Source organism: Danaus plexippus, chromosome 24, assembly GCF_018135715.1.
Source record: "Danaus plexippus chromosome 24, MEX_DaPlex, whole genome shotgun sequence".
Classification (NCBI taxonomy): Eukaryota; Metazoa; Arthropoda; class Insecta; order Lepidoptera; family Nymphalidae; genus Danaus; species Danaus plexippus.
In genome coordinates this window covers 4,172,966-4,195,080 of record NC_083552.1, presented here as the reverse complement: position 1 = coordinate 4,195,080, position 22,115 = coordinate 4,172,966, and the positions used below count along the sequence as shown (strand labels likewise).

Sequence of the window (22,115 nt, the reverse complement as noted above, 5' to 3'; positions counted from 1 at the left end):
TAATTTTGTGAAAGTAGCCCAGCTCAGTGTAGCCATAGTACTTAAATTGGAGTTGTCAAAACGGACTCTGTAAACGCGCAGACTCGAATGCAATCGATGATCATATCCGTCATCCTCCGCCATTTGCGAAAGAAAGGCCGATCGCTGCTCTGCAGCGCAAGTGTCATCGGGTCTACTATGTCGAGTGTCTAAAAATTGTTATTATTTTCAGAGGAACAGTTCACTCAGTGCTATCAATAAAACAGTTAAAATGATTGTGAGATTTTTGAGCATTTTGTGCGTTGGAGTTTTAGTAGCTTCGGCACACAACGGCGAGGGAAACAACGACAATGAAGGTAATATTTATATGTTTATTCTTTATTTTGTTTAAAAAAAAATATTTACATAAAACTCCTACTAAAATAATATATGACTAATTCATTAACACTTTAAATAATATATGATCACTGAATATGTTAGAAAATAAACAAAGAAATCCTGACGAATTTTTATTTTTAAGTTGGTATCTGTTTATACTTGGAAGGCGTACCGGGCTATTTTCCCAACTTTCGAAAGTGTCTCCACAGACATATATATATAACATAATAAGCGGTGCGATTGTAAACTGGTCGTGTAGGTGTTAGGAACCGGCCCGACCACTTCTTGATGCACGCGTCGCGCTGACCTGTGGGCGTGCGCTTAAAGTTTCGCAGTTGATTCATCATTGGGATATTCTTAATTTAAAATTTTTTTCTAAATATCTGAGATTTTTATCAACCACAGCTTCTATGTGTCAAATATACATCCTTATTTCTTATCTGTTAGTGATATTATTTTAGGTTTACTGATCTAAGTAACGAATTTAGATTTTTAATTCCTAATTTCTTAATCAATTGTATTGAGGAGTAATACAAAATTCAATAAAATTATTTCCTTCAATAAAGTAACAGCTACGGTGTTAGTCATATTTGATATTAAGCAACATACTACTATGTCTGCCGATTTTATCGGAATCCATTGTTCATAATTTAAATGTAACTCAAATCTTGTTATTTTTCATATAAATAAATATTTTTTTAAAGCAAAGTTAGTTTTACTCTGTTTTATCTGTATTAATGCTTCCCACACTATTTCACCCATTTCAACATTTAATGGAAATTCAATTATGAAGTATATGTTAAAATTCTCATTGTTGCTTTGATTCATGAATTTTATGAACTCGGAGTTTCTATATCAAGAATGATATGAAATAAAAATTGTTTGTGTAACTAGTAATATTGAAATACTAGTAATTAGATAGTCTTGAAAATAAAGATCTTAAGAACATTAATTTTATTTGAAAGGATATAAATATTCTGTCTAGATGCTGATGTCATTAACCTAACCTTGAGTAAACGAGTACACCTTTTATTTTAATACAGATTAATCAAAAGGTATCTATAAAAATGTGTATTCAATTATTTTTAATACCAATCTAAATGTTCTTGCCTTTTTAATTCAAAATATAAACTTAATATTTGAAGGGTTGGTCTGAGCTATTTTTTATTATATTCTAGGTATTAATTTTTAATCATTTACAACACCTTGATTTTTTTTAGAACATTATCCACCTGTCTGTCAGTTGTAAAATCTTATTCAGCTTTTCTGGAGGTGAGCCAGAACAAAAAATACGGATACGAACATATTTATTACACTCACTATCTTTTTCCGCGATTTCTATCAAGGGGTATTCGGAATTGGGTTTAGGGCGAAGCCAATAAACGTGTTCAAAAAAAATACGACATGGCAACATTACATTCCCAAATAAACCTCATATTTAGGTTATACCTCATCAGAAACTCACATGTGCCGTAATTTATTAATAAAAAAGGCAATTTTATGAACCAAATTAGTAGTTATTAAAATGAAGTCATTTTAAAGTACAAATGTATGAAGACTACAATTCTCTGCGACTTGTTTTAATGAAAATTATGACGTAATTGTTTAAACTGATGTCATTCAACATGTGACAACTATTGAATGACACATTGTTTTTTTTTTTTTTTTACAAAAACAAGTTTGAACGTTGGATGTATACTGACCCATGAACAAGTTATTCGGTCTAGAAATTCTATGACGTAAATATTATAGATATATTTATTAACTTTTTCATTACATTATTTCATTAGACTAGCTTCGTCCGTTGGCTTCACTCATAGGTTTTAATATTTTATCTTATAGAAAAATCTATTACTACTATATAATATTCTTCACGTGATAGCGTAACAATATGAACACACCTTTTCATGATATGTATGTATGCTTTTATTGAAACGCGTATATCTAATGAATTTTAATGTAACGTTTGCAGAATATAATATTATGCAATACTTACTTTATAAAGTTTTTATTTAATTCTATTCTATTTAATACTATGATCGCCTCATTGTTCGCTCTGACAACATCCTTTGATTCAATATGGAAGGATGCGAGTGTTTGAAATTAATTTGTATTTATATGATTAATGTTTAGTCACGTATGTAGAAATAGAATTGAAGTTATACATCGGAGAATAAAATTACAATGTTTGATATGTACTAGTCTTTATCGGAAGGTTTGTCTGCTCGAACTTTTTAATTATAGCCTATACGGTAGTAAGATTCCAAAAAGTCCACAAATACGTTAACGCCATTAACTTTATGAGTAGTATCGCAGTCTGTGGGTCTAAACTTGTGCATTTGCATTCAAGGTTAAATGTAAACGTTTTATTCTTTATATTTTAGGACATGATCATCAATCTTATCAACTTCACCAATTTAGGTTTATGAATTGATAAAGTGGAAAGTCTCTGTATTGCGACGTGACACGGTAAGCTTGTGGTAACTACAGAAATAAATTGCTTAGCTAACTAAATGACGTCATCCTAAATCCAATACAGTGTAGCGTTTTGTTATTGCTAACTCCAATAATATAGGTGTCGGATTCACGAGATTTTTCTGTGATGTATTTAAATGGTAGCTTTGTTGTTTGAAATAAAACTCTTTCCATTTTATTCCTTTATTATCAACCGACTCTCGGCTTAACAAAGTATTAACTGTTGAAATGAATGACAAACAGTTATTAAAATATATATTTTTTTCTGCATTTGATTTCGTATGTTTGACACAACATGCAATTATGTTTTTATGTAGGTACATATATGTAGTATAAGTCGTAGAAAAATTTCTCACATTGCCAGTAAATACTGCTAAAGAACAAGAAGAAAATACCTTACATTTATAAATAGGGATTTTGTCTGTTTGTTTGTGAATTTCTCGTAAACGATTTTTAAGATATTTTCACCGTTAACGGTAAAAATTTACATCATTTTCAGTGATAGCAATAACTTCTATATGTGTGAAACAACTTCTATAAAGCACAAAGAAATAAAATCCAGAATAAATGCTAGAAAATCGAATATGATAGAAAAAGTACCTTCGTTATTTTTACGACTGATTGTTACCTTAGAACGCTTAAGCGCTTTAATTGATCTGGAACAATTTAGAGCGCATAGTGATTATCGCTTAACGTTTGAATGCAAATTTATTTTATATATATATATGTATATCCCGTTTATTGAATCAAATTGTATCCATAACAATTGTATAATAAAAATATAATATGGCAGCATATATTATATGAATTTAAATATCGCATGATATGAATTTTTGATGTCTTATTTGCGATTCTTGACTTGCCTTATACGGTTAGTTGAAATTTGGCAACGATGACGTCATTGAAGTTTTGGTTAGGACTTGGTACATGTTTCTACCAAATTCTCCAGCTATAACTAAATTTTTTCCTTTAGTTGTTTTATCTAGGCTGCGTTTATTTATTTATTTATTTATTTATTGGGAAACATACAGCTTATATTACAATAGATTATCTCGTAAGATTATAACAATTTGTTTGAACAGTTTTCATTGTTTTTTTTAACATGGACTGTATGAGTTAGGAATATCTTAAATTACGAGAAAATAAAATATGTATACCAAACAAAGGAACAGAAATTTTGAAAACAGTGACACATATAAAGAGAGAGAAACAAAATAAAATTGTACCTACAATAACTTTATTGTACTTATACTATTAAAATTATAATTTTTTAAACTACAAATATTATTAAAAATAGTATGTAGTAAGTATAGAAAAAAAATTAGTAGGTTTGCAAAAGGAATGGTACTATTGATACCTTCTTAAAAAGCATTTTTTCTCGTCTTTCAATAAAACTAGTGAAAGATAATTTAATAATTATAAATATTCATAATTTTTATTTAATATTTTTTTCTTTAAACATATGAAGAATACTTTTATTGAAATAATATATTATGTGTTATTGAAGGGTCATTACAGATATTTAATTATTTAACAGATGAATTACAATTGTTATCCTATGATGTGATACGAATTAAATTTTAATTAATTAATCGAGTACATAGTAAATAAATCCTCAAGGATATTTACAAGTACGACGCATACGATACGTACTATCATGTTATATAATCTATTACATAGCTAACAAAACATACAAAGATATATTAAATGAACCAAAAAAAAATGTTTAATACCTACATTATTATACACAACTTTAAACATTTTTTTTTATAATTTCGTAATATTTTATTATACAAATATGTATTTTAAGAAGTCAGATTTAGCTTGGAAGATTGTAGCAGCTTTAAGCATTAGTTAAAATATGTGCTGTGATATTCGTCTAGCTATGTAAAGGTTTTAGTATTTACATGTTGTAAATATACTAACTGCAGCGTTACATTATAAATATTCAACGAAAACTAGTACGAATATAGCCTTATTTGATAATGAACTTTATTTTATATATATAATAAGATACTTTTCCGTTTAGTACTTATACCTAAGTGTTTTTTTTTATATCGCTTAGGGTTGCTAAAGAGTTACTTTAAGAAAGTCATACAGACCTTTAGAATCTGTTCGGAATCATTTGTCACAATCAGGGTTCAAACCCTGAATGTTTGGCAATAATAGCCGTCGCTTCGCCACTCTAGCTTCGACATTAGTAGGGATATTGATATAATTTCCAATAAGGTAAAATACGCCGTTTTTTGAGAGTAATGCCTTTTTATTTGATATTATTTCTATAAATAAATAGTTGTATAGATGTCTCATATGTTATTTTATATTAATAAATTGATGGTAAAACTTTTTTTTTTAAATTGGTGCCAATAGTTTAAATATATTTTATAAATAAAAAGTTTTCAAGCAAAGACTTATGTTCTGTCAGCCCATTTAATGACAATTTAACAATTGATGAGACAAGTTCATTATGTAGACATTATTTAGTTGGACCTATGATAGCAGAAATTATAGAAATTTACTCTTATTAAAGAACAAAACAAAATGTATGTATGTGAAAATACAAAACATGAAATCCCACGAGAGGTCTCACGTAAACAGCGTAATTCCTTTACTTACTTAACTAAAAGCATCAAATGTATTAGAATGCGTACAATCTCTTAAGCACTTAAATAAATCTTGGCATACCCACAAAAACATGCAATGCGAGAATGCCTTTTTAGTTAAATAATAATTGAATGGCATTATATAAAAACAATACGTTTATGTATATTCTATTATTGGCAGTTTTAGATAGATTTATTTCCAGTTTGCTGTTTTGTCAATCCTCTAGGATTGAAGCAGGATTATATATATATATATATATATATATATACACCAAAATATATAAATAATATAATTTTATATAAATTCGTAAGGGACATACATCATTATCTTCCGATAAATTTTCTCTATAAACAGCGAACACGATTTATGATATGAATAATTTCATAAAAAATCATTATTTATTTTAAATCAAAGTGAATGTACTGAATAATTAATTACTTTATATCTATGGAATTTTAGATATTGTAAGAAAATCGATAATATTCTTTACATAAAATACGAAAAAATAACATTGGCTAAAAATCCCAAGTATTCATAATCCGTGTCCAATAATTAATTTATAAAAATTGCGGATATAAATAATGGATATATTTATAAATTGCGGACACCGTAACTTTCATATAAATTGGTTTATCTTCTGAGGAAAATATGAATAAATTCATTTCCACGCATCAATTTTCATAAACTTTCGCATTTATAATATGAGCTGTACGTACCTTGTTGCTATGCAAAAAAAAAATATTTGTTTTATGAATTTTTATTGCACGTCATATGATGAAAGCTTCGTTCTTAATAGTGTAAACATTTCTCGTTAGCTATTTAATAATGACATTGTTGTTTTTGTTTGTTTTTCTTCGTTATCAAATATGCATGGATAATAAAACAAAATGTTATCTATTTTGGTATATAAACTAAAGTAAAAATGGTATGTTGTTGAATTTTTTTAATACTGATAATAAAGAGTTATAGTTGCCAAGGAATCTGCCACAATCGGGGAATCGAAGACATGTTACTTCGTTTCTGCAAAAGAAATCCTTATTATTTGTTTTTGGAAGACTATATGTGTCTCTCTCACAGACAAAACGGAATAGTATAGATCATTTACTGCGTTATCCTTGAAGGAAATTCATCCACTCGATGTGAATAACATAAAATAGTATTGTAAAGGGTCAGGTTGTAAAAATGTGACGACTGACACTGAGTGATGTAATGCCTTAGAGCATCTTGGTTGGAAAAATGTTAATAGAAAATAAGAAGAGCAAGACAACTTGGACTCATAGTTGATTAAAATGATCTGCTTGCTTGTGATTAAGTTAGGCGTTCTTCACTAGTTCCTTAAACTAAATAAACATTTGGGGTGCAATTTTAGAGAAATAACATTGGGGTCTTTATAGCTGTTCACCTCTAAGAGGTAAATTTTAAAGATTTACCACTTAAAGGTTATTTTTTAAATCACTGTTCTTAAGTTTGAAGGTTACTAAGGTCCACTTATCAATTTAATAAAAACTTAGATTCAGTTACAACAAATATTGGTTCCGCCTGTTTTCAATTGTTAGTCATATTATCTAAGATGACTAAAAGCAGACATAGCACTCATTCTCCATACTTAAGCCTTGGGCATGGGTTCTGAACACGAAGCTTCAACAAAGACATTATTGCTCTTACCAAAAAAGCTGCTTAGAGAAGTCCAAAGGACCTGGCATGGTATAACAGACTTATCAAGTCTTCGCAGTATCTTTGAATGTCCATACATTTAGTCTCGACTAAGGCACACAAAATTTTCCTTAAAGAGTCATAAACTAGTTATCTTCTAGATAACCTAAAAGCAATGGTATCCAGTCGTATCTTTTAGGTTATCTAAAGGTAACCTAATAATAACAGACAGACAAGACCTAGACGTAGTAAATGTATTATTAGTTATTTAATATTGTATCACAAGTCACGAGGTTCTACTGACAGGTACCTGATGGAGGTACTTTTATTAAATGTTGTTTTATTCAAGAAATCTGTATCTTCATATATTTTAGCTCGTCTGTTGCATACAAAATTACACATGCGTAAGCATTTCTTATATGGTTTCTAGGTTTTAATTCCACATTTTTAAATAGTTTTTGGATGGCAGATTATAAAACGCTACAGTGCACCAAAAATTTAATAAGAAGACGTCAAGAAAGCGGGGGGGTTCTGAATTAAGTTATATAATAGTTTCTTTTTGTACCCTCCGTTCCAATTTTATTGTTTTATGTCTAAGGACACGCTTTCCCACTAGTGGTTCAAAATTTGGTAATGAAAATCACACCAAATACACTGACTATGTTCTTGATATAAAGTTGAGTCACATATTAATAAAGAATTTAATATTCAATATTCTTTTTTTAATCATACTTGGATGTCAAAAACTTTAAGTCCGTTATCATGGTATTAAAATCTACACTCATACTTGGGTCAGATGTAATTTAATACACGTCACGTGGCGTCAGACGATTGTTAGCGTATCTCAATGCGGAAGATAGTATAATGGATGAAGCGTTTTCGTTCGTAAGTCATTTTGTATTAAGGCAATGTTCTAGAAGTCTACGTTACCAAGATATTAAATCGTTGAGAATAACAATTTAAGTAATTTTTCACAGTATTTTGCATCCATGGGTAGGTCTATTTTAAAATTATTTTGCGTCAAAAAGCTACTACACTCGTTGAATATGACATACATACGGAGTTTAGAACAAAATTTGTAGGTAATTTTTTTTCGAACAATCAAAGAATGAATGAATAAATTAATAATTTTGTTTTATTTCGAAACCAATAAATCTTGACAGGCGTCCATTGTTTGTCCCATATAGACTTTGTGACGTCTGGATTTTGTCGTTATAATGAAAAACTTTTTACATTAATTTAATATTATTCAATAACAATGTGTAGTAAAATTGTACTGGGAAGTACCAAAAATCCTAAACATATCATTAACCTCCTTGGATAGTAGCGTTCATTGCTATGGCAACAGCACGCCAATGGACTTTGTTTATACAATTCTAAATCTTAGCTGAATTGAATGGTATACAAGGATCATTAGAAGGGTATCACTCATATTACTTTAACTTTTACATAGTTCACAAAAAGGTGGAAGAACATCTGTCAGGCGTACGGTTTTTAGTATGATTTATGGATAAAACTGAAGCCGGTCATGTTTATATTCACGATGCAAAATTCTCTTACGCCACCAGAAATCATTTATTATATTGTATAACATATCCTCGGAGGAATTTGTTTGGGTAGCCGTTTGCGAACACCATGCGACCCTTGTTTTTTTTATGACACCAGTGTCAGGTTTTTTTGGTTACCATCTGCTTTCACGGAACATCATGTTTATTTAAGCAATATTGGTTCAAGGTTGAATGCTTCCTGTAAGTTTTTTATGGTATTCCAAAATTATAAGCCACAAATCAAATTTGTTATTCCAATATTATCAAAAAATACTTTTCAATTAAATGCCTCTTTTGATACATTGTAAATTTATCTTTAAGATATGAAATCTTAAAAATTTGCAGTTATTTCATTTTACAAAGATTCCATTTTACGTATCCCCGTAGTAAGATCAGTGAACGTAATATGCGCTTTGAGTTTGTCCTCTTTGGCTAGGAGCCATCACAGAAATATGTCATTCAGAGATCGTTATCGATATTATGCAAAATGTTTTGTAACATTGTATGTTTTACTTTACATAAACAAAATATATTCTCGAACATTGTTTCCAAGCTTAAAACTACCTTCGATTTCAATCATCAAAACTGACTTAATTCATTATAGTAATAATACTCTATTACCTTACAGCACTAACAAACAATATTTTGATGATAATAAAACTTTTTCGTTATATTCATGTTGAATATAAGCGTGTGTCGAAGCAACGTTATAATATTTAACGTGCTCTTGAACTGTTGACTTCGGAGAAGAATTTGTTTATTTCTCGAGTCAATATAGATACACGTTTATCGCAAAAAACTGTTTATACGTTCAAATATGTATTTGCTACAGGAATAGTCGGGCGTTACTTACGTTATTATGTTGAAAATATACATTATTTGTTAAAAAATATATTAACAAAGGGCAGAGAAGAATATATATGTGCTTGGTAGTAATGGGATTGGAAAATAAATGTTACATTCTGTTAATAAAGTAAAACTTTTACCAGCTGTAAGCTCAACTAAACCTGCAGTTCATAGAAGAGTTAATCTATACAAAGCGGTTTATTGATTACTTTCTGGGTCGATGTGACCCACTTTAGTTACTGTTGATTTGAGGCTATTGTCCGTCTTGACTTGTACGGAAGCCTTCACCATTAGTTTGCTTACATTACACACGTACTCTGATGTAAATATTTATATATTAGTATATATATATGATATACAATGTCTATAACAATGTCAAATCGTTTTCTGTATATTATAGATTCGATAAAATATATATCGATGTATTAGTTGTATGTTAATATTGATGATTGTCATCTTTTCACGCGAAAAATATTGAAATGCTTTTTTGGGATGAAATAATCGAATAATATAGGAAAGAATTAATAATTATATTCGAATATTTTTTTTATTATTACATTAAACGATATGTATGAACAATAATAGTTTTATATCAGAAGAAGTTGAAAGTTGCACCAGTGACAAAAATATGAAGGAGCAATAGGTTAGTTTGGTTTGAACATGTTATAAAATGAAAGACCCATAAAAAAGAAAGTAGAGAGACACAGCGTAGAGGAAGATAAGTTTGGTGGATTGTCTAAGAAGTGATTTCATTATGTTACAAGGGCTTATAGAGTTATTAAAGATAAGTACATTCTATCATGAGTAAATAGAAAAGAGGCAGGCAATAAATAAAAATATTGTGTATAACAGTTAAATCTTGCAAGCAATTAAGATTATATGTTGAATTACAAAAAGCAAATGAAAAAAATACAATATTTTTTATTTTGTCGTTTCTAACAGTAAACATCCTGAAGACGAAATTTTTATTAAATAAAATGTTAATTCTTCTATTCAATCCCGTTTTATTTTTGTTCTTCTCATTAAAGTTCTTTTTGTTACTAATTGAGAATGCACACAGACATCTAATTAGAAGATTATTTAAAACTGCACGCCACCGTTCTTTGAACATCTCTCGAACCTCATTTAATGCATTCTCTTTCTTTTGCTTTTTATGTCTTTGATGTGATTTGAAAGATTGTGTTTTAAACTAATGAAATACTTCTTCATGCACAGATAAAAATCGGTTAAACACTCTTGATTATTAATAAGGTAAAATATATTTTATTCTTTAAGTTTACGAACTTACTTACTTAATTGCAAAACAAAATTGTGAAGTAAATAAATTGTTTTTTTATCAGAAACGTTATAAAGCAAAATTTTGACCGGTTTTTGTAATAGGAACTTAGAAGTCTCCTTCTTGTATTGTAATTGTAGTTATTGTAATTTGTAATGGCGGACAGTTATGGACATATGCCAAGACAAGCTTGCGACCTTTAATAGTTGTCTGGTGAAGCCATTTATAGCGTCACAGTACACAGAACACAGCTATGGTTAGTTTCCATTTATGGATTTAATACTGCATCTAGATTTAGAATTCCGGGGCTCAAAGCATCTGTGCCTGACATTTATTTTTCGTCTATACAATTCTGAAAGCTGATTTTTAGAATCATTTCTACTGGATATTCGCTGTGAAATCCTGTAAGGAAATACTTCACGTAAGACGAATGTATTCAAGATTCGAATGTTTTTAAAGAGAAAATTGCTATGTCAACTCCAAAGGAGTACCGGAGCAATTTCAATTCTTTATGGAGAACAGAGTCACGTTGCCAACATATCGTGTAATATATATTCAGTAGAGGATAACCAGGCGTCCCTTGCTGTTTATATGCAGTTCAGATACCAGCCATTAATCTTGTTTGTCGCCAAAAACTTTGGGATTTCTTTCCACAGACGCTACTCTCACGTCTTTGTTTGACGATAAATTTCTTCTTAAAATCTAGTGATATCCGTTAAAAGGGAGCCAATGAAAGTAAATTTCATGATTTCCAATAAGAAATGAACAAGCCAGACTAGGAACGCTTGTGTGGAGACTTTTTCATTTGACAACTTTGATTGGTTCTGGAATTGGATTTTGAATGCCTCCGGAATATAAATACTCATCACCTTTTCGGGAGCGCATGTCAAGATGTTTTTTTTTGCACAACCGTGTTCAATTGGATTTCTATGCAAAATCGATTTTGGATACATTAAGTCTGTAATTAAAACGCTTAATCTATCTAGCATATCAGCTTTTGTTCAGTATTCATTATCAGTATTTAGTTAGTAAAATAGTTAGGTAAATACATCTAAATGAAACTAAGTTTAACAAATTTTTTATTATTTTATTCTGACAAGATTGACTGACAAACACTTTCATCTCGTCCGACCTGATCACGGTTGCTGAAAAGTAATCAAAACGTCGGGAACATGTAGAAAGAAAATATTTAAAAAATTAGTAGTATCCGATACACTTAGTTTCGTTTAAATGATTATTCGTGAAATTAGGCAAATACAGTTTTACCTGTATAATAAAATATATATCTAAAACAATAAGCTCCATTATCAAAATTCAAATAAAGAGATACTATCTCTATTGATCTTTTGATTGCCGTCATAGCTCTTAGCCCTTTACCTGAGGCAAATAAATGGTGTACTAAATACAATCCTTGGAAGTTGATGGATAAATTGAAGTGTCTACATCGCCTACTGTTAGTTTAGGACTACCGCCGAACTGAACATTATCAATTTACTAATAGACTTCTAGAAAGTTCTAAGCTAAGACCTTTTGGAACACTTGGAATTATATTAAGTTTCAAATTACGTTCGTATTTTATTACTCGTTTGCAGTTTGTAATTTTTTCGTTTATTTAAAAGTTTTTAATGTACTAAGTTCATCACAATTTCATGTCATTTTTAATCAGCGTGTTTCTATAAATGACATTATTCCTGCGAACGTTTTAAATGAATTCTTAATCAATTCCATCAACACTGACGCTGCTGAAGTAATCTCCAGTTTAAGTATTCTTTTAGAATTCTTTTTAAACTAACATCTTCTTGTGTTCTGTTTTTTTTTTCTTCTTCCTTTTATGAAAGTTCTTTTTTCCTATAAAATGCTTCACTTCGCAGTCTTTTAAAGCACTTCTTGCGAGTCTAGTTTTAAACTAGAGCTCCTTGTGGTGAAATTTTCATACGTTTTCTTCGATTTTAAAATTAAAACAAAAGTATGAGAAGAGGAGCGTTTCCAAGTTTAACTTAAAATGGTTTTATCTTGAAGAATTGAACTAAAATGTATGATCAATAAAATCATTGTAGTAATTTATGATCAAGCTTCCTTTCTCGGCCTTGCATCGCGTAATGAAACCAAGATACATATATATTCGTATGTGTATTGCCACAGATGATAAATCTTCTTAAGCATTAAACAAATAAGCAACTTAGATAACCTACGAATAGCGTAGTCTGTGTTACGACACAGTATAATAAAGATTAAATATAATCGTGTACATATAGAAGGGTTCAAACATGACCACACACACACACACGCATATATATATATATAATTGTTTTTATTCTATTTGCGATAAGGTCACCTTTTGTACTTCCCTTTTTTTCTGTTCCACTGGTGTGTACAAGAAAGAATATTACATTCTATGCATATAATTAACTAGTTATTGTCTGCGACTTCTTATATAGCAAAATTGACTCAAAGAGAAATGTATAAAGTGATTTTATTATATGAATATATGATAAACAATTGGCAGAGGCATCTATAGTCTGTCACGTGGCTTTATACACACTACAACAGTTATGCCTTGATCCTGAGTTACTACTTCATCTACACGTTATGTCGTTCATGTATAGATTCAAACAAACTTTCGCATTTCATTACTTGTATCCTTTGCAAAGCTGTGATCATCTCCTAAATCAATATGGTTGTATGTGTTGAATAATTTAACATCTAAAACGTTATTGGTTGTGTGCAAACAGACAAGAGCTTGATTAAACACACGCCTCTTACCTGCTGTTCTTGGAATCGGTGTACCGTTGTATCTCACAGTCCCTGTACATTTGAACATAAATTTTATAAAGATATTAAACTATCAGTTAAATAGCTGTTACGTTAATTGTTTAATTTATAACTTGTTCTTAATAAACATGCTTGCCATTCAAAAATTATTATTAAATGAGCAGCAAAAAATGTCTGCATTTCAACACGGCATAACGTATTGTTTTTTTTTTAAACAGTCTAGACGTTCTGGTTTTGTTTCTTTATGTTCCTTTATTTTGGGAGTTAAATATCCTGTTTTTTGATGGCCCCTCCAAAAGTTCCGAGTCGAGACCAGTCTGAAAATGTTTTTGTTACCTGGGTAGAGGTACCAATGAAGAACAATTGGCTCAGAAATTGTAATAAAAGGATTTGCGGTGGCTATGTTGTCTGGTATTGTTGTAAGGTTTGATAAATAGGTATGATAGTGTAATTTGTTTGAGATGATGCAAGTACTTTCTCTTAATAGATAGGCGATGGAAGTTTATATCTGTACGCAATTAATTAATTTGTAATTTAAGATACTAACTACGAAGGACAATTTTTTTTGGATTGGTGGAACATAATATTTTAAAACAAAATGCCGTGACATTCACTGGAGCGTTTTTAATGACGATAAAATTAACTCCCGAATAATTAATGTTAACCTCTATATTGGCATAGCGCCGTAGAAATAAAATAAACTTCGATAAGGTCCCTTAATTAAATTTATCGGTTTAATCTGATGAGAATTTACATTCATTTCAATAATCTTAATATTACTGTAATAATCTAATGGAATCTTTATTTTTTTAGGCTGTTGAAGAAATCTTATGATAAATGGTATCGTTATTATATTTATTTTGTTTGTCATTTTATACACACGATTGGCCAAGATTGCCCACAAGGTGTTTCGTAACCAGCTGTGGTTAAGTAGCCGTGACTGCTAGTATTAATATATTATTATTGTTATGGAAACCAACTGGTCAGTTACATATAATATTTATATTATAAAGTTTATTTCTATGTTATTATGAGATATTGTTCGAAAATAGAATAAAATTTTGTTGATTTTAATTTAGAGAGGAAACCTCTTAGCGTTCAATGGATCCACCGTGCGGATGCCGGGTCCATCCTTGCAGGGAGAGAAGCTTGATCAGTGCCTGGGACTTGCGACCCAGGTGTAGGTTTAAAAGGGCCCCTAATCATATTGTTATTTTGAATATCAGACATAATTCATGAAATATATCGATTTAAAATACTATGTTGAATTTTTTAGGGAGATGTTTTTGAAACTCTTCTTTTTAGTATTCCATCATTTTATAGATTGTTTGTAATTATTGGAATCTTCACATTGTAAAAAAATACTATGTGAAGAAATACTTTGGAAATCGCATGTAAGTCATGTATAGAAAATGAAAGTATGTTTCGGATAACAACTTTTTCCAGGAAAATGATATCTATTTGGGAGAATGAGAAAAGACCGCAAAAGTGTATAGTAATATTTATTTTTAAATATTAATGTATAATATAATTTATTACTTGCTGTGCCTCTTTTATGGTCAGAGAGTAGATATAAAATGTTGCTCTTTATGAAAAAAAAGTAAATAGGTAAACATACGTACTTTTTGCACTTATCATTTTCCATATTTGAAATCATTAATAGTGTTTTATAATCTGAAATATGTTGGTGATATTCTGTGGGAAATATTTATAATATATCCGTTCATAATTCAAACATCTCATAAAGCTATAATTAACCAAACCTTTACAACCTAAAGTTTGTTATACCGTTTCCACTATTCATAATCTTGTGAATATTCAAGCAAAGAGGTCTTATAGCCGACGAACGAGACCAAGATGGCTGCCGTCGATAAATCACGCTTCCCGCCTTTTTTTTGTCGCCTTTTACCAGCGTCTGATTTCACAGTGTCTATTTTCGTTAAGTACAAATTTGATGACAAATTGATTGTCATTTATCGCGGTTTTATGATTGATATCCACCGCCTCGTGACGGACATTAAACTGACATTTCCGTTTGATTGCGTTCTTTACTTAGTTACATTATGGTTATTAATTTCTGAAAATCCTATGACGTTTGACATGATTCCGTAGATGTATTATAATTAAAGGAATTTATTATCTTATAAAAATTATGAATAATAAGGTGTCGTAATGCTTTACGTAATATTTGTAGCTTCGAGAAATGATCTTAATTATTACATATTATGGTTACGTTTAATAACTGCTTGACGGATCAACGGCTGAAAGAATGCCAGAGGACTGTGACAAATATAGCAGTATGTGCCTGTTCATGTAACACAACTTGTTATCTATATAAGCGAGATAAGCTCGTAACAATGTAAAGTTTAAAATGTTACCAGGTAAGTGGTTTATGAGAAACAATAAGAAATTTTATAACATAGTCTGAAAAAGTATACAACGTGAAAAACTTGTTAGCTGGCTGTGTTTGTGTTTAGTTACATTTGTACGGCACAGCTTGTTTATTGTTCGGTTCAAAGTTTGTTGAAGCCTCCATTGTCCCCGTTCCTAACTAATGTTTTGTTGTTCATAGGTAAATTAAATTTCTCTAGATGTCTTACATTTGTATAACTTTGTAATTAAATGGTATACAAATTGTTTGGTCGTATACCAGATATAGATTATTGATATATATTTTTTTCTAAATTATCTTTTATGTCATAATAGGAACGACTTCAAATCTATTTCGATCTAAATGTAAAATATACACGTTCAATTGTAATTCGTATCGAAAAGGTCTAAGTGAAATTAAATAGAGTGTAGGTATACATTCAAGTATATTTTTCAATATTATACAGAAAATAAAAATGCTATGTAATATTAAATGATGAAGCTACCCATACTGGAATTAATTTGTTACATTCACATTTATTCGCGTGCAAACTATATTATTTTCTATTCATATTTCGTAATATTTTATTGTAATACAGAAGAATTTAATAAAGTTAGCGTATGTTATTTCTGTTGAACATTTATATTAGAATTATTATTTCCAGTCGTATAAGTATTTATGCGTATGGCAATACTAATATGAGTCGAAAACGATGTTTTGGTTTTTGTAATACCAGCTATAATTTATATAGAAGAGTTTTTAACACCTTTATTATGGCCATTATAAAAAAAATATCATTGAAATTGCTACGTTACATTTGATGTAAAAAAAAAATCCAACGAAAGTGACAACCAGACAGTTTTATTTGGTATTGCAACTCAAATATCATTGGAACTCTGATCACATTACAATTTGCTCAGTCCAGAATGTTCTGCGACGTGTTAGTGTTCATTACAAGGCGATGGAAGTAACTCTTGATTTAAAATTAAATTTGAATTTGATTGCATTCCAATCTAAACTTGCATATAGAAGCGGCCGAATACATTATTATACATTTACATATATAACATGATGCTTGTAAACATAGTTTTATTCATTATAATGAATTTATCTCGTTTTTACATTTACGATCAGATAAAACAGAACTTGTGTCCGCCATTATCGTTTGCTGATGATTTGGGAATGTATAAACAGATACATCAATGATATTTCAAATAATGAATAACATATATACATAAAATAAAGACAATTTATGTGATGAATCAGAAACAAAGTCCACGGGTATCAATTAGATATCGTTTCAAATTGTATCAGTTTATATTGTAGACTTGTTTAAATTTACAAAACTTGTAGTGTTCAATGCTATCGAATGACAGTTATTTACAAATCATTTAAGTCTTAAGAAACTAATGCTGTAGATTTAAATCGTGTGACATTAAAGATTTCAACAAACGTAGTTTTTTTTTTTTGTTATACTTATAAAAGGCTACAGTTTCGACGATACTGCCTTATTGTATACCATAGCATTAATTTTAAAATAAATTAGTATTCCAACGTTTGATTTGAATTTCGTTAAACGAGTCCATTGTTTTTGTATCAAACATCAACAAAAGAAGCGTTAAATGATTTATTATTTCAATAGATCATCGTTATTCATAACTGACATTGCATTTAATATTCGTTGCCAACAAATTAGGTTGATGTTGAGATAAATCATAAGATATGAAGTTTTTTTTTTTTAATTATTCACCTACCCTCATTGGTTTAAAGTTGCTGATTTCTTAGAAACTATTTAAATGAAGCTATTATTTTTCGGATATACTACGCGTGCTTTATTTTCAGTTAAAACTACATACTGCCGACGTTTCGGTTACTCTTCAGCAACCGTGGTCACGGGCGGACGAGATGTGAATGTAGTTTTAACCGAAAATAAAGCACGCGTTGTATAACCGAATAATATGAGTTTGATTTAAATGAATAAAACTAGCGAAAGTCTTAGATCTCATTCCTAGAAACTACTTTATGCAAATCACATTCATCAAAAGTTGTCTCTTTTTTTTTTGATAAAAATAAGCCCAAAAAGGAAGTCCAAAGTCCAAATGGGATTATCCAATGAATTTGCATTCAATTTAATTGTTTCGTAAGTTAAAATTTTAAGAAGATTGTTCCTGAAAATGGCAAAATAACTCAATTTTATACTAATTTGATTTGGGGCCGGTTGTCAAAAACACGGGCCAGTTTCGTTGCGTTCGTTTATTATTTTATAACGAGAATTGATGGTAACACCTCTCACGGAATATTCTTAAATTTATTTTTGGTATATTTAAAAATGTTTCAATTTGTTTATATTATACAATTTCAAACTAATGGATTAAAGTATTTATATTTCTCTTTGGGGAGGCTGTAATGAGGATTCTTTTGGTGAAGTGAATACCGAGAGAACTAGTTTTATTTTCTAAGCAAACCCCTGTTGGCAGTCGTGGCTGACGTGAAAGCATGTCAGTATAAACACTTTAGCTGCCATGGATGTAGTCCGATCGATAGCGCATCTCCGGTGTCAGCGTTTCCAATTTGTTCCGTAAAATAAACCTTAAAACTAAAATGTTGTTGAAATCTTTCAGGAGTGAATTTTAATCTCATTTTATAACAGCATCAACCTTAAAGCAATTACAAGTTAAAAGGATTAATTTTTTTAAATACTGTTCGTCTGTCATAGTTTATATTTCATAGTTTTGGGATCGGACATTTAATGAAATTAATTTTATGTGCGTAGGGCATTTGAGATGACTGACTTAAATAAATACATAATTACAGTTCATTATTCCACAAATAAATATTTATCTTGTATTCGCTGAGGTCTTTTGATGTTTTCAAATGTTCAAATAAAATATAATTAGTTTTTTATGTAACTATATCTGACTGTGACTAATTTAATCGAGTAATTACATAAATTACTGTAAAATAAATATATTTATTTGTATATTTTCAGAACTGAAAATAGAAATCTTGTTTTTATTCAGACTTTGTATTTGTAATTTTTAATTGCTACGAAAAAAATATATTGGCTTTTGATTTCATAAGACAATGAATCAGACATTAGCTATTTATTTCTGAAATAATACATATTTCCTAAACTTCCTTCCTATATACTTTGCTTACTTTAATCAACTATATGAGTCGTAATTAGTCGTATTAATTAAGCCTTATCTCTTTTCTGTTTACCATTTAATAGAAATTGTTGGAATTGATGTATAAAATTAAGTGAAGAAAACAATAATTATATGATTACGAAACTGGTTAATGGGACAGTAAGCCAAGGCTATCTTGATGACTTGATCTCAGCGTTTATACCTTACTTGTGGGGAAAGTTGAGGTTTATTATGCGATTCTTTAATTTCAAGAAATGCTTTATTTTTTATTTTTTGTGAATATTATTTATAGGAAAGTTGAATAAATCAAAAGTTATGTTGATTGAATTTTTTTTAACACTACTGATATGTAATTTATATCTTGTGTACATATTATCCAATGCCTTAACTTGGAATGATTTTCAACTGCGCAAAATGATTGCTATGTTATATATTAATATAGATATATTCAATGCTTACCTATACAACATTCCTGCCTATAAATGAGTCTGCGAAGGGGCATGACTCGCTAGCCCAGTTAGTAACGCCCTACCTTTATCGTCTTTATCGCTGCGATAACGTTTAATTGATTCCGAGTTCAACTTTTTCTGGGAACAAACTGAATAACTTGTTTAAAAATCTGCTCATTAACATTTTATTCATAATACGTGGAATAAACTTTTATTTAATTATTATTATTATTTGTTTCAGGTACTATATAAGTGTGAATCATCAATTTCTTTGTTTTATCAGCAAACATGAAACGCCTTTCAAAATATGCATCAGAACCTATAAAGATTCCAGGTGCTCTTGAACACCTGCTTGTGATTCTTCCGTCTATTTGTGTCCTGTTCAACGACCTCGCATATATTTGTTTGCGAAGTATTTTTACCGAAACTGAATTAATATTTAATTTAAATTTTTAATAAAATTACACGTCAACTAAAATACTGCGACCACGGAAAAACAAATCGTTTTTTTTACCTGTGGTCAATTTTCAGCAAGAATTTAAACCTATAGAGGTTTCGAATGTGCAATTTAACAGCGAAGCCTTTTTAAAATACATTTTACTGTGAGAACAAAAAACATTTTCAACTCTACGTACCCAACACCGGCTAGACAATATAATTTGTCAAATTCTCACCGTCCAACGCCGACGCTAACCTGACAATATCACGTGATTAATTATAACACGTCTGTGAAGTCTTAATTTTTTTGTTCACTTTAGGTAATCCGCCTCAGATCTTTCCGATTCAGGCTGTGTCGATATATGATGAATGAATTCTTTACTCGCGATATTTTTTGTTTGTAGGTTTTTTTTTTTTACTAAGACATATTAACATGGCATACTTATCTTAATGGTGTTTTCTTCCATGTATTAATTGGACCGGTTCGATGGATATTTAATATATTTTATATTAAAATAATATGTTAAGGTCAAGCATATTCATTTAATTAGACTTCTGCTTAGTGATAATATGTGAAACTTTAAAATATAAAATATTTTCATTAATGTTATTATTATAGTCTTTAAAAGAAGGTAGTTTTTATTAATATTATGTGAGTAATATTATGAAGCTAGAGAATTCTTGATCAACTCACCTCAGTTAGGTTCATTTTTAATGAAAATGCAAAAGCTTGAGTGTAAAGTTTGTCAGCTTTTTAGAAACGCTTCAAGTGCATTTGCTTGGAGTATTAAAAATCAACGACGTTAATGCGTTTTCATTTTATTAAATTTTTTTATTTTAGTAATTTTCAAATGATTCATCAATCTAGAATAAAATATTTTGTGCTATAAAATATACTTTTATTGATACCTGTATAACTTCAAGGCGTTTCGATCGAAACCTCACTCCTTGCGGCATTTTGCAGTGATTGATCGCCTGTTCTCGTGGGCACCAAATAACACTGAAACATTTAAATGACGTTAATCCTAAAAGCTGAAAGTTTCAATATCGCTTACAGAATTACTAGGATTAGGTCCGCTTACCGTCAAGCGCGCAATAGCTTAAGCCCGGCTCACACTTCACTTGCGGTTCAAACGGCTTTATAATAATCGGTTTACGTTTCCAGTTATATTAACATTTGTTTATTTAAATTAACCATAACGGACATCACGAAGTAGACCCGACATCGGCTTAAGCAAGTAATAGTACAATGTAGACCAAGCCCATACGTAATTGCAATAAATGGTTTATACACATTATAATCACTTATTATATATGTTTTTATAATTCATGGCGTTAATTACTACGGACTCTATACAAAACGTGTTATGAATCTTCAATGGGATTTAATTAGAAAGCTGTCCAGGCAATTATTCGCTCGATTGGTCATGGAAATGAATCACGGAGCGTCGGGGAACGATGTTTTAACTGGGTTATAATTTTTTGGGACTAATTTTCTATAGAAAAATATGGACGAGCATTATCTGTGAGTACGGCATTCAACTGTTTACATAAATATGAATTTTCAGTTCATCAATCAATTATACAGTGATTGGGTAACATTGTACAATTGTTGATGACAACACAAATACATTAAGGTGTCAGACGTTGAAACTATAAATTATTATTAACGAGGATGATTGAACTAAATTATTTACTGAGAAAACCGAGACATAAACCTGTGAAGCTTTGTCTCTATAACATAGTATTAATGATTGTATTCAAGGAGAATATCTAAAAGAGAAGTACATAAGAGCGAGTATTGTTTTAAAAAATTGAAGAGAATTGAGAAAATTATAATGAAAAACAGACCTTTATATTCTTGAGAAAAATAAAATGGTTTCATTTCAATACAACCCCATCATAATATTGAAATGTACGTAATTTATTTACATATAGAGTAAAGGTGGAACGAAATTCCCACATCGCAATTTTTTCAGGCGCATTCGGTAATGATGCCAGATGCTACTTTTATAAGATCTGATACGCCTTCGACTTTACAAACTGAGATAACTTGGCAGGTTACCAGTGGAAAGTGCTGATAAGGCAAATAAATGTAAAGGATTTCAACTCAGGGTACAATATCTGATTTCGAAAACGCTTGAACATGTCATGACCTAAAAACGTGCCTTGAGGGAC

General features: G+C 29.9%; 1 protein-coding gene across 1 annotated transcript in view; it reads left to right on the top strand.

Moving 5' to 3' along the window:
* Positions 1-100: 100 nt before the first annotated feature.
* LOC116776013 (calsyntenin-1) overlaps positions 101-22,115 on the top strand; it is a 128,708-nt gene continuing 106,693 nt past the window's right edge. The window contains exon 1 of the mRNA XM_061524175.1: positions 101-335. Within this exon, the coding sequence (XP_061380159.1) occupies positions 251-335 (85 nt within the window). The 5' untranslated portion in view covers positions 101-250. The remainder of the gene's footprint in view (positions 336-22,115) is intronic.